General features: G+C 47.7%; 1 protein-coding gene across 7 annotated transcripts in view; it reads right to left on the bottom strand.

Moving 5' to 3' along the window:
- Positions 1-16051, bottom strand: part of LOC149286012 (intermembrane lipid transfer protein VPS13A-like) — a 207055-nt gene that overhangs the window by 39613 nt on the left and 151391 nt on the right. For 6 of the 7 annotated variants that reach the window (XR_016277743.1, XM_089494507.1, XM_089494502.1 and 3 more), the window contains 3 exons: positions 14665-14811; positions 13394-13475; positions 3145-3214 (listed from right to left, as the gene is read on the bottom strand). Coding sequence is in view for 6 of the 7 variants with exons in the window: in XM_089494507.1 (XP_089350633.1) it covers positions 3145-3214; positions 13394-13475; positions 14665-14811 (299 nt within the window). In the remaining variant the exon portion in view is untranslated. The remainder of the gene's footprint in view (positions 1-3144; positions 3215-13393; positions 13476-14664; positions 14812-16051) is intronic. The other variant, XM_089494508.1, reaches the window with a different exon arrangement.

Below are 16051 nucleotides of genomic sequence, written 5' to 3'. Positions count from 1 at the left end.
ATGTGATTTTATTGTAATTTGCATTTTATAGTCGCTTTCTGTTTTGTAATCCGCCTTGATTCCTTCAGGAAAAGGTGGACTATAAATAAATAATAATTATTATATTATTATAACAACAGCAGACACACTGAATCAATGGGAATTTGCTAAGTCAACATACATTTGATTTTTAGTGATTCAATGGAACAACTTTATTTGGGACTAACTTAAATCTAAACCATTGTCAGCACTGCAGCTGTAATGGTTTTTAAATTATGTTTGCCAATTAAAGAAAGCACTGCATTTTCTTTTTTTATTAATACATGGCATCAATATAGGTTATGTTAAAGAATTAAGACATCTTGAGAAAGAACACCAAAGACTTCAGAAACAACATGTTTCTAAAACTGGCTCATCTAGAGCAAGGTATTGCTTACTGTAAAGACTTTTGTCAGAAGCCTGGGAGGTCTTTGCATCTGAAATGCTTGGGTACTACAGAATAGCTCAGAAACAGCTCAGTCTTCTTAGAGCTTTCACTTCATTGCAAGGACAGTTTAAGCCCAACTGTTAATTGCAATTGTTAGTTTCAAACAAAATAAAGCCACTGAATAAATGAAACTTGTTAGTGCTTGTAACTTCATTTGATTCAATTAATCTTAATTTGGGTTGGACTACCAATCAAATTTAGGCTTTATTTTCCTTTTTCAGTTAGTTGATTTTCACAAATATATTATCTTAAAATACATTCAATAACTATTGCATCACACGAACATACACAGAAAAATTTCAGTGGGGAGTTATTCACATGGATGTTGGAGGTAAAATATACATATTAATAACCTTTTTAAAGTGATACCTGTATGCATCTAAGTTTAGTGGCCATAAAATTAATACTGGAAGTGAACGTATAGCGTATTGCTTATTATTACCTGCAAGCTAATTTAAATTGTCAATACCACCATACTACTCTGAGCATGCCCAGTCTTATCTGATTTCAGAAGCTATACAGTAGTGATTCCCAAAGTGGTAGTACTGCTCCCCTGGGGGCAGTGGAAAGATCCAGAAGGGCTGTGAGGGAACAAAGGGCAGTGGGCTTCAGCCAAATCAGCAAGTGTAAAGAAATCAGCCAAAGCAAGAAAGACAAGGGGAACTCTTCATCCCAACCATCAGGATCATGGCTGGGATGAGGAGTACAACATGTGGTGGTGGTGGTGGTGGTGGTGGTGGGGAGAAGCGGTGTCAAAAATGTGGTTTCACATTTGGAACCCTGATTAAGCTTTGTGAACCTTCCCAGAACTTGGCTCTTGCTTTCTTTTGTCGGCCAAGCTGAAAGAGTAGCAGAGAAGAAACAATGTTTTGGGGCTGACGACTTGAAACAGTGTGGGGAAGACATGTTTATGAGGAGGAGTATCCAGGGTTGATTCTTCAAAAGAAACCTTTACCTCTCTCAGATTGAGAGTCATTTGTCACTGGGGAAAAGCTTTTCCCTTTGAACTTGGACACTTTGGGAGCAGCAACTGAGGAGCTGGCTGAGCAATGACTGAGAAGCCTCTTGCCTATGGCCTGTTACAGACAGGCCAAAATAAAGCTGCTTCGAACTGGAGTGTGGCTTTTGTGCAGCTTTTGGACTCTTAGGACGCATGCATCATTGAAATACCATACCTCCAAAGTGACTCGAAGCAGCTTTATTTTGGCCTGTCTGTAACAGGCCTATGTTGGCCTTTGCTGCAAGGATGCTGCTGCTAAGATGACCAGATGCAAAGGGTGCAGCAATTGAACACAAAGCTGGCATGGGAAAGAGGCTTCTTGGTCACTTCCCAGGCAGCTGCTCAGTTGCTGCTCCCAGGATGAATGGGTGCAAAGGTAGCAGGGACCTTGCATCAAAGACCAGTACGGGCAAGAAGTCACTGCTCAACCAGTTGCTCAACTGCTGCTCCCTTTGTACCTGGTCACCCTGATCACAGCAATGGAGCAACCAGCTAGCCAGCCCCCCTTTTGCTGTAAGGTCAGTGCAGGTAAGAGGGAAGAGCAGGCCTGGTCCACTACCACTGTTGTATTCATACAGGAGAGGCTGATACAGAGGAGGAGACAATGGGGAGCTGGGTGAAATTGAGTTAGATATTACTGCCTGCCTGGATGCTGCACAAACAGTAGATCTAATATCAAGAGGTAGCTGTGGAAGAGGTGTGGTAGGGTTGTCATGCAAGAGAAAAGGGGAGAGCATCCAAAAACAGTTTTGGGGCCCACTAATATACAGAATCTGGCTTAGTTGGCATTTTGATGGAATAGCTGCAAAAAACACTAGGAATCTCCATGTAGCACTAGGGGAAAAAAATCTTCCCGGAACCCCCAGAGAGCCACAGTTGACAACACTGGTCTGGAGAGATCAGTGTTCTGATTCAGGACTATTAATATTTTATTTATTAAACTATTTACTCTATATCACAGGATCCCAGATGGCATACAAATAAGAACTACTGGTATCTTAAAGCAATTTATAACAAACCAGGCTAAAAAATGTATTAAGCAATCTGAAAATCGAACCATTAAACAATTTAGCAACATAGGTCCTTTCTGCATGGGCCAGGATACTCCAGGGGCAATTGCAGCTGCCTTGACATCCCATTAATTGACCCTCCATTCTCGTGCCACAGTGACTGTCTGCACAGGCACCCTGGCGAGCAGTCTAGTACATCCGCCACTGTTGCAGGTTGCTCACTTCTGGGGTCAGAATGAGGTGTCCAACAACACTCACATGCTGGGCACCTCGTTTTGACCTCAGAATGAGTGAACTGTGGCAACAGAGGATGCTCCAGGTGGCCCAGTGGGATCCCCATTCAGACAGCCACTGTGGTGCAGGAATGGAGCCCTCATACAATGTATTGCTATCCCATGTCCTCATATAATTGACAAAGATACAGGTACTTTCATCAGCACTAGTTTTCAGGCAGGGGCATATAGAGAGAGTTGCTTCTGCCCTTAGTGAGATCCCAACTCTGTTTAGGGCTTTAAAGCAACTTGCACTCAGGCTGGAAGCATATTAGAAATCAATGAAATTGCTTTAAAACTGGTGTTACATGATTTCTACGAAAGGTTCCAGCCAGAAATCTAGATGCAGTGTTCTACCCTAGACACAACATCTGAAATTAAGAAAATTGTACTCACTTTATCCGTGATATCTGAGAATGCCCTGCAGTTCTCATGACAATACTGACGTCTGTAAATGGTTTAGGTTCTATGGAAATATCAAACAAAAATGTGAGCATAGGTTGACGCTCTTTCTTTCTTTCTTGAATTTATACTTGGCCTTTCTCACAAGGCAGCTTACAATAATTTAAAACAGTATTCAGTTAAAATTTTACAAAATTTTATTTTAAAAAAGAATGAAACAACATAATTATTTAAAAAAGGACTGTTAAAGGCAGTTAAAACACAGATAATAATTATTACAAATAAAAGTTAAAAACATGTTGAATCCAATTCTTTTTTACATGTGCAGAAATATATAATAGAGATCATTTGCAAAGGATATAATGGAAAGGTTGTACAAATCAATGGTCTGAGGAGAAAAGAAGCATATATGAAGCATATATGGGAGGAAATGAAGCCAGCTACTAAACTGAGGAATGTATATCAACAAATATTTTCAATTCAGCAGATGCAAACTGACTGAGTAACTTAATGAAGTTACAAACATGTTGTTTTTCAGATTCCAGTTGCAACAGTTGCATGATTTTTGAAAAAAAATATTTGTTTCTCTAAAGCAGTGGTTCCCAACCTTTCTAATGCTGTGATCCTTTAATATAGTTTCTCCTGTTGTGGTGACCCCCACCATAAAATTATTTTCGTTCCTACTTCATAACTTTAATTTTGCTACTGTTATGAATCGTATTTTCATTTAATTAAGTAAAGCATAGTGATTAATCACAAAAAAGCCTCAGAGGATGGCAAAGGCAAAGCTCCTCAGAAGATACCTGTCCTGAAAGCTCCAGGATAGGTATGCCTTGAGCCTTGGGCATGAAGCCACACTCTCTCAGCCTCAGAGGATGGCAATGGCCAGCCTCCTCTGAAGAAACCTGTCCAGAAAGCCCTAGGATAGGTATGCCTTGAGCCTTGGGCATGAAGCCACACCCAAGGAGCTACACTCTCTCAGCCTCAGAGGATGGCAATGGCAAAGCTCCTCTGGAGAAACCTGACCAGAAAGCCCCATCATAGAAGGGCAGAGGGGTAGTGGTTCAAAGTGAAACTGAAACTCTTTGGCTGTGCTGTCCAGTGTTGCCAATTTCGCGACTTTCACGCGAAAACGGGGACTTTTCAGAGCTTTTCGTGTGAATTTCGTGCCTTGCTCTATTTCAGTGCCTATTTCAGCGACTTTGGCTCTTTCAGCTCCAGACTGCTGCCTGCTGAGCAACCAACCCTTTGGAGTGTAACAGTTTTCAGCCAAGAGGGCTGGAGAAAACACTCTCTCTCTCTCTCTCTCTCTCTCATGACTCCCTCTGAGAGCCAGGACGGAGCAAGCCCAACCAACCCCAACTGTTTGGAGGAATCACATTCACACTAACAGTTCAGCCAATCAGAGAGAGGACAGTGATTGCCCCCCCCCCCAGGCATTCTCAGGCTCCAGGGGAAAGCAAAGTGGCTGCAGTGCTGGAGAGAGGCAGGGACTGAGGGATCTTGGCTGGCTTAATCCCAATTGCCTTGGATTTCCAAGTAAGAAATAAGTTTTAAGGCACACAAAGGCAATACTTGATCATGGTATAATGGCTTGATGTTGTGGACTTCTGTGTCTGCCTGAGAGTGACATTTGAATTTCTGAATTCCTGAGCTTGGGCAGAGTGCCCCAAGCCTACCTCTCAGGGTCGTTGTTATACTGTGAGGTGGACCATTTGGGTTGTGTGATGTGAATGTGATGTCCCTGAGTGTGTGTGTGTGTGTGTTAGTGATTAAATATGCCTCTGAGCATGGGCAGAGCACCTGGTAAGTTGGCATCCCTGCCCTATCTTCCCAGAATTTTGTTTTGTGGCTCTGTTTTCGTTCCCTTTTCCATTGCCATCCATACTGCAGAAATAATCCAGTTTGGCACTGCTTCTAACTGCAAGGCTCCTTGCGATGATGGGATTCTGGGCACAACAAACCACCAAGCCCAGAATTTCATGCATGGAGCCCTGGCTGCCGGTAAAAGCAGTGTCTCAACATGTCACAAGAAACTACAATTCCCAGGATTCCCTGGTTGAACAAGGGAATTGCCTCCACGCTTCCAGATCACAGCCCCAGAGAATGAGTCTACAGGATATCAGTGTTGCCAATTTAAGTCCAGTTCTTCAGCTGCATTTGGATTTAATAATGATAATAATGGTGATGATGATAGAGAGATCTTGTAGCAACTTTGAGTCTCACTGAAAGAAAAGTTGGCAGCATGAGCTTTCCTAGACTTAAGCGTATTTCCTCAGATGCATGGGAAGGACAGGTTGCTTACCTGTAACGGTATTTCTTCGAGTGGTCATCTGCGAATACATACAAATGGGTTTCACTGCGCCTGCGCAGTGCTGTTCGGAAACTTCTGGAATCACTAGGCAAAGTTCACTTTGCAACATATAGAAACTTTTTGGTGGTAACCCCGCCCACCCGTTATAAGGCCCCTGCCTTCCCGCTCTTTCCCCAGTTCCGCAATTTTTCCGCCAAGCAGGCGATGGAAAGAGCCAATAAGAGCAGAACACTGAGGGGATGGACGGGTGGGATTTGTATGTATTCGCAGATGACCACTCGAAGAAATACCGTTACAGGTAAGCAACCTGTCCTTCTTCTTCGTGGTCTCTGCGAATCATACAAATGGGTTTAGACTGACAAGCTTAGGTATGCGGCGGAGGGAGTGTCCTGAAACCAAAGCTATGGTAACCAAGGTATATTATTGACACAATAAAAACCTTGAACCATAAAAGAGTCAGTCTTTGTTTGTGCACAAACACCTCAACACAGCCATAACATTGCAGAACCTGAGAAGGGAACGTAAGGCCATGCAAGACCAATCCCATGGCAATTTGTGCAAACTAACATTCAACAGGAATGTAAAAACAGTGGCATAATTTACATGACCTTGTAAAGAAACATCATCAGTGGTGCAACCAATGCAACCCTGAGACCAACACAGCCCTCCCGAAAGCTGCGTCTAGGATGGCCCTGGTGTCCAGCCTGTAATGCCTTATGAAAGTCAGAGGCTGGGACCAGACAACAGTCTTGCAGACATCCTCTAAGGGAATCCCCGACAGAGATGCTGAGGATTGTGACACTGCCCTTGTGGAGTGTGACCGAGCCCTGTCAGGGAGTGGTTACCCAACAGTTCATAGCAGAGGTGGATGGTACCAGCCACCCATTGGAAAAAACTCTGCGCGGACACAGGCAACCTCTTCATTGGTTCCGAGTAGCACAGAGAGGATCTCTCGGACCGACTGGAGGCAGCGGTTATGTCCAAGTGAAAAACCAGCGCCTTCCTGGCATCAAGAGAGTGCAGGCTTCACTCTGCGTCCGAAGTTGGGCTGGACGCCGGAGTAGGCAACACAATGTCTTGGCCCATGTGGGAAGCAGGCAGTACTTTGGGCAAGAAAGTAATGTCTGACCGGAGGACTACCTAATCCTTGTAAACTTAAGGAAGGGCTGGTCCCTCCACAAGGTACAGAGGTCGCCCGCACAGCGGGCGGAGGTGATGACCCCAAGGAAGGCAGTCTTCCAAGTCAACAATCTCAAGTCCATCGTGGCCATCGGTTCAAAAGGCTTGGATTGAAGAGCGGACAGCACCGCCTCCAGGCTTCCAGCTGGTAGCAGTACTGACCCAAGGGGGTGCAGGTTGGCACATCTCCTAAGAGGGTGCAGGTTGGCACATCTCCTAAGGAACCTCTACAAGGAAGAGGCTAAGCCTCCTCCACTCAATGGCATAGGACCGCTGGGTGTATGGTTTCTGCATAGGCAGGGTCACAGTCCTCACCGCATCAGGCAGTGAGGCTAGGGCTGGATTCTCCAGACCACCAGCGGCAGGCTCTCGATGTCCGGGTGGAGGATCTGGCCGTCCTGGATCGACAGCAGGTCCAGACGGAAGTCGAGGCGGAGGGAGCATCTCTTGGAGGTGGAGAAGAGACGCGAACCAGGGCTGCCACGGTTACCACGGAGCGATCAGGATCACATCCGATTGGTCCGTTGTCATCTTGGACACCACCCTGATGATGAGAGGGAAGGGAGGAAAGGCGTAGAGCAGCTCTCCCATCCAAAGGAAGGCGAACTCGGCTCCGAGGGATCCGTCCATTCGCCTCCTGGAGCAGAACTGGGGACAGTGGCTGTTCCATTCGGTCGCGAAGAAATCGACTTGGGGGATCCCCCACCAGTCGAACAGGTCGCTGACCATCTCCGGATGGAGCCTCTACTCGTGGCACCGGAGGAGATCTGGTTAGGCAATCCGCCAGGTCACTGTCCTCTCCTGGCAGGTGAATTGCGCAGAGGAGCATCTGTCTCTGGATGAACCAGCTCCAGACGCGCAGAATGAACTCGAGCAGGGTCCTGGATCTGGAGTCTCCCTGCTTGTTGATGTAATACATCACAGTGGTGCCGTCTGTTCTCAGGAGGACCACCTTGTCCGTGACAGCGGATTTGAATGCCCTCAACGCCTTGTCAGCTTCCAGCATTTCCAATGTGTTGATGTGGAAACGTTTGTCCCGGGCGGACCACTTGTCCTTGACAACAAGGTCGAGCAGGTGGGCGCCCCAGCCTTCCAGGGGAACATCTGTTGTCAAAGTCAGTTGAGGCTGGGGTTGCTGGAAGGGCATTTTGATGGAGACGTTGAAGCAAGCCAACAACCATCTCAGAGAAGCGGCCATTGGCCTCAGTACCGTGAGATAGCTGGTCGGGGAGTCCTCCATCAGTCTGAAGACTGAGGGGACCGAGAGGAAACAGGCCTGAAGGGGGCGGAGGCGAAGCCTTGCCCACGGCGTCACGAACGTTGTCAACGCCATGTGGCCTAGGGCTACCTGGACGTCTCACCTTTCTGTGGGAGATGCAAGGCTTAGTGAAGCTGCCAACACCTGAAAGGGTCCGGAGGGGGAAGGTCGGAGCATCCTTCAGAGTCGGGGATGGCCCCGATGAACTTAGCCTGCCTGGCTGGTGTGTAGTGGCTTTTCTTCGGAGGCAATCAGGCCGAGGGGCACCCAGGGTGCAAGGCGAATGGGACTGTCTCCTGGTAATCCCACTGTGAGTTGGCGGCAACAACAGTCGCCGAGATATGAAAGACTCTGTAACCCCTCTGATGGAGGTATACCACCACTGGAGCCATGCACTTTGTGAGGGCCCTCGGGGCCGTGGCTAGGCTGAAGGGAAGTACGTTGCAGTGGTACGCAGTGAAGCCGACGGCGAAGGCGAGGGATCTCCGGTGGGACTCTCGACTTCCGATGTGGAAGTGGGCTTCCCCCAGGTCGAACATCGCGAACCACCGGCCCTGGTGGAGTAGAGGCCGAATAGAGGCCAAGGTTACCATCCGGAACCGGCGGTAGTGGGAAAGCCTCAAGATGTCTGAGAACCGGAGGGGAGGGAGACGAAGTGCGGAGGAACCCCTCGGGTTCTCTTCTTCCCCCGGTCGGTATCCTGATGGCGGGACTTCCGATACCGGGGTGTGTGTGTGTGTGTGTGTGTGCGTTGCGACGGCCAGAGGAGGAGGAAGACTGAGAGGGGTAACGCTACCTCTGGGAGTCCTGCTGCTGAGACTGTCGGTCTTGCTGGAAAGACCGATGCGACCGACCTTGGGGCTGCCACGGTCGCTGTCTCTTCCGGCCGGGCGAGATGGAGGCTGACGACATCCCGTGGTTCTTGGCCGCTGCCTTCATCCTGAAATTGCGGTTCAGGCGCTCGTCGGTTTCAGCGTGACAGAGACCAGAGCCGTGAAGTGGCATGTCCTCAATAGCTGTTCTGACGTTGGTGTTCAGGTCAGATCAATGCAGCCATGCATGTCGGCACAGAGCCATCTGAAGGTCTGCTGTGTCCCTTCGACTATCGCCGAATTTTGTTTGGGGTAGCCGGTCAACCAGAAACCGCTGGATGGAGAGATCTGGTACAGGGATTCAATCCTGCGGGACGATCTCACCAAGGAGGCCGGCACCTCTCAGGGCCACCTGACGAAGGTCTCCAGGGACGGCAGCAGTGGGATGGATGGCGGGGACGGTACACGGCCGTGCACCCTGTGTTCGACTGGGTCGTGAGCTTTCTCCTCGGGGAGGAAAAGCCCAATGTCCAGGGACCCTGGCATCTTGATGATGTGTTCGTTGAAAGAGCGGCCATCACTGGTGGGAAAAGAAGGCTCGAGGTGATGCAACCTCTGAGGAGAAGCCTGGATGGAGGCCTCATCGTCTGATGGGTCCTCCGAACATGACAAGATTTCTGGCTCAGAGGCGGTGTCTGATGCCAGTGGGAGATCCGGCACCTGGACTCGCGTGGGGGACGCGTCGGAAGCTGAAAGCTGCCGATTCCAGAGCGGGCCGCTACGGCTCGGATGTTGAAGCCCTCGCATGCGACACCGGGGGCTTCCCTCTGTCAGGGGCCATAAGACGGAGATTCAGCCTCGTGAATCTTCTGAAGGATCCTCATCAGACGGTTCATCCTCGCCTGAGTGAACAGTCAGAGGGAAGGACGCCCTCCATGGAGGTCTGGCCATCTCCGCATTGACGCGGACAAATTCCACAGTCGAAGGCAACGGGGAGTCGAATGTGGAAACCGCATACAATGCCGGCCACTCCCTCGGGCGAGAAGAAACTGGAGTCGGAGTCCTTTTGGCTGGAGAGCGCGTCTTGTGCGAAGCGCGCTCCTCGCCCTTGGAGGACGCCACTGACTCACCTGGTACCGGGTGGATTCGGGCCTCTTGGGCATGGAGTCGTCCAAAGCCCCCTCAGAGTGCCTCTTCTTAGAGGATCCTGGCATCTCGCCCCGCTCCTCGGGGAGGGGGGAAGGGATTGCCCGGCAGGTCTGACAGGACAATGATCCCTGAAGGCTGAGGCTTGGTCGCCTTGCCCTCGTCCTCCGGTGCGGTGTTCATTGATGGCACCCAGGGTGCCCCCGTCTTGGGCGGCTTGGAGGCGTGTCAGGACGCCTTCGATGATGCCTTCGACGACGCCTTGGAGGATGGGACCAGCACGGCCAGGGCCTCCGCATCCGCTCGTTCCTTCGAGCACGAAGCCTCCGAGGATGCCTTCATCCCGGACTTGGCCTTGGGACCGGCACGGCCAGGGCCTCCGCATCCGCTCGTTCCTTCGAGCACGAAGCCTCCGAGGATGCCTTCATCCCGGACTTGGCCTTGGGCTCGAAACCCTCAGTCCCCGGCGTTATGTGGGGGCACTTGGAGGGTCTGTTGGTGGCGCTGGGTTTGAATGAACCATGGGCCACATCTGCTCAATCCTTTGAGCGCGAGCCCTCCGAGGACGCCTTTGTCCCGGGCTCCATCCTGGGCTCGGAACCCTCGGTCCCTGACGTATGTGGGGCGCTTGGAGGGTTTGTTGGTGGCACTGGGTTTGAATGAACCACGGGCCACATCCGCTCGATCCTTCGAGCGCGAGCCCTCCGGGGATGCCTTCCTCCCGGACTCCGTCCTGGGCTCGGAACCCTCAGTCCCCGACGTTATGTGGGGGCGCTTGGAGGGTTTGTTGGTGGCACTGGGTTTGAATGAACCACGGGCCACATCCGCTCGATCCTTCAAGCGCGAGCCCTCCGGGGATGCCTTCCTCCCAGACTCCATCTTGGGCTCGGAACCCTCAGTCCCCGACGTTATGTGGGGGCGCTTGGAGGGTTTGTTGGTGGCACTGGGTTTGAATGAACCACGGGCCACATCCGCTCGATCCTTCGAGCGCGAGCCCTCCAGGGACGCCCTTCTCCTGGACTCTGTCCTGGGCTCGGAACCCTCAGTCCCCGACGTTATGTGGGGGCGCTTGGAGGGTTTGTTGGTGGCACTGGGTTTGAATGAACCACGGGCCACATCCACTCGATCCTTCGAGCGCGAGCCCTCCGGGGATGCCTTCCTCCCGGACTCCGTCTTGGGCTCGGAACCCTCAGTCCCCGACGTTATGTGGGGGCGCTTGGAGGGTTTGTTGGTGGCACTGGGTTTGAATGAACCACGGGCCACATACGCTCGATCCTTCGAGCGCGAGCCCTCCAGGGACGCCCTCCTCCTGGACTCTGTCCTGGGCTCGAAACCTTCAGTCTCCGACGTTTTGTGGGGGCGCTCGGAGGGTTTGTTGGTGGCACTGGGTCTGAATGAACCACTGGCCACATCGGCAGTGGTGGACGATTCATCCACTGGTGGGCAGACACCACGCTGGACACGCTGGCCCGGGAAGAAGAAGCAGGCGGCGTAGCCGAGGGAGCCGACGATGAAGAGAGGGGCCCCCCCATGGGTCTGGCCCTGGTCGATGGCCAAAGTCAGCCAGGACTCACAATTCTTCCGAGCCTGCGAAGAGAGGGGCTTGCAGAGTGGACAAGTCTTCAGATCGTGGTCCTTTCCCGGATGCACCTTGTCTCCGCAACGTCACACTTTGAAAGGTGCTGGAGACCTTTCCGAAGAAACAAAAGCGGAGGGAAAGTCCAAAATCGAGGTCAACAAGCTGAGAGTCCGAAGTTATCAAGGGCGGGAGACAACGAATGGTCAAAAACACAGTGATTCCAATCAGGCTAAAGAGCGAGCGAAGTTCCCTGAAGCAGCTAGCGCGGCGGAAAAATGGAACTGGGGAAAGAGCGGGAAGGCAGGGGCCTTATAACGGGTGGGCGGGGTTACCGCCAAAAAGTTTCTATATGTTGCAAAGTGAACTTTGCCTAGTGATTCCAGAAGTTTCCGAACAGCACTGCGCAGGCGCAGTGAAACCCATTTTATGATTCGCAGAGACCACGAAGAAGAACTGTAGTTCATTGTGGCACCAGAGCTCTTTCTCACAAAACTACAATTCCCAGGGTTCCCTAGCACTGAGCCAGGGCAGTTAAAGCAGTCTCAAACTGGATTATTTCTGCAGTGTGTCTTGGACCCAACTCAGGCTGCATCTTCACTCCAGACTCTAGAGACAATCCAGTTTCATACCGTTTTTACTGCCATGGCCCAGTGCTATGAAATCCTGGGAATTGTAGTTTGTTGTCACACCAGAGTTTGCTGAGAGAGAAGGTTAAATGTCTCTGAAAACTAGAATTCCCAGGATTCCCTAGCACTGAGCCATGGCAATTAAAAGGGTGTCAAACTGGATTTATTTCTGCAGTACGGTTGCATCCGAACACATTTCTATTTGGCACAAAGCTTCCTGAACCCCCTTCATGTCAAAATAAATATCTTAAAAGGACTGAAAGATTCTTTTTTTTTGGTTCAATGGTGATTTTGAGAGTTGAAATAAGTTACAATTATTTTTATTCAATTATGTTTACATTTATTTGCAAAACATCTGCCATTTTAACATTATGGGAATTTTCCGGGAATTGTGACTGAATATTCCGTGTGATCTGGGGGGATTCAGCGGGTTTTGGACAAACATTTCCGGGAATTATCTCCGAGGCTTGTTGGCAACACTGGTGCTGTCTCTTCCTTTTTGCAGAGCTCTATGTTCCTGAGAGAGGCAGGAAAGGGGACTCTGTGGGCAGTTGCTAAACAACTGAGGGGGGGCCTGGAGGTGGCTGCTGCTCTAATGGCTTGGGAGCCCTTTGTTTGGGAAGTGGTGCTCTGAGGGGGGTCCCTGTCGACCCCTGGGAAATTGTAATTCGACTCCCAAAGGGGTCCCGGCCCCCAGGTTGGGAACCACTGCTCTAAAGGGCTTAGGAAACTGAGTTCCTTCCAGCCCTGAATACATATGACATTTGCAGGTATGTTTGTCAAGCAAGAGTAGCCTAAGATGTGCACGAAAGCTTATAAAGCTTTCATTGCCTCAGGATCAGGAACTTTGGGGGGGGGGGCGTGTTTCCCATTTGAATCTAATAACTTCTAGTGTTAAAATGAGGATCACGTTGCTTTGTTAACTTATAACAATGCCTAATTAATCTTAGTATTTGAAAATTCATTCAAATGAAAATAGAAAAAGCAACTCCTTTCCAGGCAAGCATTCTCTGAAGATGCTAGCCACAGATGCTGGCGAAATGTCAGGAAGAAACTCTTCTAGAAGATGGTCACATAGCCCGAAACACCCACAAAAAACTATGGATGCCGGCCATGAAAGCCTTCAACTCCACATTGAAAAAGCAACTGTTTGAACAATATGCTATCTTGAAGTTTCTAGAAAATTTAGCAAATTCAAGAAATAAACTTATCAACAAAATGCACTTTATCTAAGCTTACTATGAATTAGTTCCCCAGCCCCCCAATCTTCCTAAATTATTACAAGCAGCAGAAAAAAGCATAAAAAGGTGTTAAACAGTGTTAACAAACCTGAATCCAAGGAGATGGACTTGGGAGGTTTAATAGGATAGAACACAAAGGGAAATATGGCTCCAGGAATCTGGTTTTGTATCTGACAAGGGCAATGATAGGACAATATGGTGCATGTTAGATATCCACTTGCAAATGTTTGTTTTTTCTTTAAATGTTTGACAAACATCCTAGCTTGCAATTATACTGGCTTCACACATATCAAGGTGGGAAAACAGAGAAATCTCAATTTATTGAAGTCAACTGCTAATTCTCTTTAGTGTCTTCATTCAATAAAGACTGCACTTTGTAATCTGAATTTAAGTAGATTTAACATTTGCTGTTGTTAACTGCCCTCAAATTGACATTGACCCATGGCGACCTCCAAGACAACCTATCCTCCACTGCTCTGCCTAACTCCTGCAAATTGATACTCATGGTTTCTTTAACAGAGTCCATCCATCTACATGTGGCCTTCCTCTTTTTCTACTTCCCTCTACCTTTCCTAGCATTTATGTTTTTTCCAATAATTCATGCCTTCTCATGATGTGTCCAAAGTACGACAGCTTAAGTTTTGTTATCTCCAGGGAGATTTCTGGCTTGATCTGCTCTAGGACTCACTTGTTTAACAAATGTTAATAATGTTAAAAATGTTTAAAAGGCTTAACATACATTATGCTTAAATCCGATGTTTATACGATGGAATTCAATACACTTTTCATAAACATCTGTTTTAAGCAGTTCCTTCATCATTTGAACATTTCAAATTAAATAAAAGTTTTAATTGTTAAAGCTCATTCATGAATATCAGCCACTGAAGGTATCACAAAGAAAAGCTTGAAATCTCAACTGCATGGATTAAACCAACAGCAAAATTAAAAATATGTTATTATAGTGGGTCCTCCACATTTGCTGGGGTAAGGGACCCCTGTGAGTAGAAAAATTGCAAATAAAACAAAAACACTTTTTTTAACCTGAGAAAACTCTTCCCTAGGAATCTTTAGGTTCTCCAGTGCAACTCTATGGTCAACATCTACTGGAAGCTGACCACAAAATTGTGTTGGAAGACCTACAAATGCCATGGGAAGTATGGCACAGCTTCTGGCAAAAGTTGGTCATAGGGTCACACTGGAGAACACAGAGATTCCTACAGAGAACATATTAATCAAATCTGCCAATAATCAAAGCTAAACGTTAAAACTGCAAATGTGAAAGACTGATTATATCTTACTTTGCTTATATCAACCTAAAGCCTTATTTTATTGTTCACTTTTGGTAACCCTGAAACATACCTGTATTCGATAAATCTGGACTCTGAAGGATGATTGGTGTTCAGATGTACTATACTGTACTTTTAACGCTGGCAAAAAGCTTCTTCTCACAGGGATTTCAGTTGGCTGTAGTATTTTCATGTTATTACCAGTAGGAGTCAAGCAGACCTGTTATTTTAAAATGTTCAAATCTAAATCCCATTTAATAATAATGTTTGTAACACCCCTTCCACAAAAGGGTCGAACATTAAAAACAGACTATAAAACACAGACAATAAAAATGCTAAATGCTAAAGTGCTAAAATGTTGAATTAATATGCTAATATAGTAAAACAACTTATTTCTTAAAATTCCTTAAAATTTCTTAAATATCCTTCAATTAAGCATGAAAACACAATCCTGCCAATTTTAAGCACTTTTATATTTCATCAGTTCAAAGAGAAATATTTCAAATATGCTCAAGTGTCTAACTGAAATACTCAAATTTCACTTTTTTAAAAAAAAGCCATGAACAGCCTAATCTTATACATGTTTGTTGTTGTTAGTCTTTAAGTTGTTTCTGACTTATGGTTTTCTTGGCACAGGGTTTTCTTGGCATGATTTGCTCAGAGGGGTTTTTCCTTTGCCTCCCTCTGAGGCCTGGACCAAGGCAGATGGACTGGAGGGAGGGCTCTTTTTCTTAATTGAGGCCAGGCCCAATAGCGTCGGGCCTGTCCTTTCACTCCCTCTAAGGCCAGAAGATGACAGTTGGAAGGAGGGAGAGGAGGGCTCTTAATAGCTTGAGTGTACTTATGTCGTATGTTTTCCCAGAAAAATATGCATAGAGGTCCCACAATGATGCCTGTTGCCTAGATATAACTAAGGTCCCATAGGAATGGTTCTTGGACTGGATCCACAAGGTATGCTAAAATCAGGGTAAGATGTTTTGTTTAGCAGCAACACATCAGAAAACCAATTTGAAGAGTGCCTCCTTAGACAGGTAGAAGGGTGATAACCACTGAAGCCATTAGCTGCTGGAAGCACTGGTTAAATGGTAGAATACAAAGGTCACATAGGAAGCCAACTTGTCACTTCGGCACAGAACCCACATCAAAGACTTAACAGAGTCCCACAAGGAAGAAATAGAACAAAATAGGATCAGGGGTTAACCTCTCATTAAACTTTCATTTTCCTTCCCAAACAATATGGGGCAGACAAATGTCAGAATAACATGAACTGTTAAACACTCAGACATAATTCTGAGTAAATGTGAACAAAATTGGGCTATAACCTTCTGCTGAGAGCCGGCATGCTGGAGTGGTTTGAGCACTGAGCTATGACTCTGGAGACCAGAATCCAAATCTGTGTTAGCCATGGAAACCCACTGGGTGACCTTGGGCAAGTCACACTCTCTCAGCTTCAGAGGAAG

The sequence above is a fragment of the Sceloporus occidentalis genome, unplaced genomic scaffold (assembly GCF_023333645.1).
Source record: "Sceloporus occidentalis isolate IW3139 unplaced genomic scaffold, rSceOcc1.0.p SCAF_73, whole genome shotgun sequence".
Taxonomy (NCBI): domain Eukaryota; kingdom Metazoa; phylum Chordata; class Lepidosauria; order Squamata; family Phrynosomatidae; genus Sceloporus; species Sceloporus occidentalis.
Note: the sequence above shows the minus strand (reverse complement) of the source record. Positions and strands in the feature narration are given on the sequence as shown.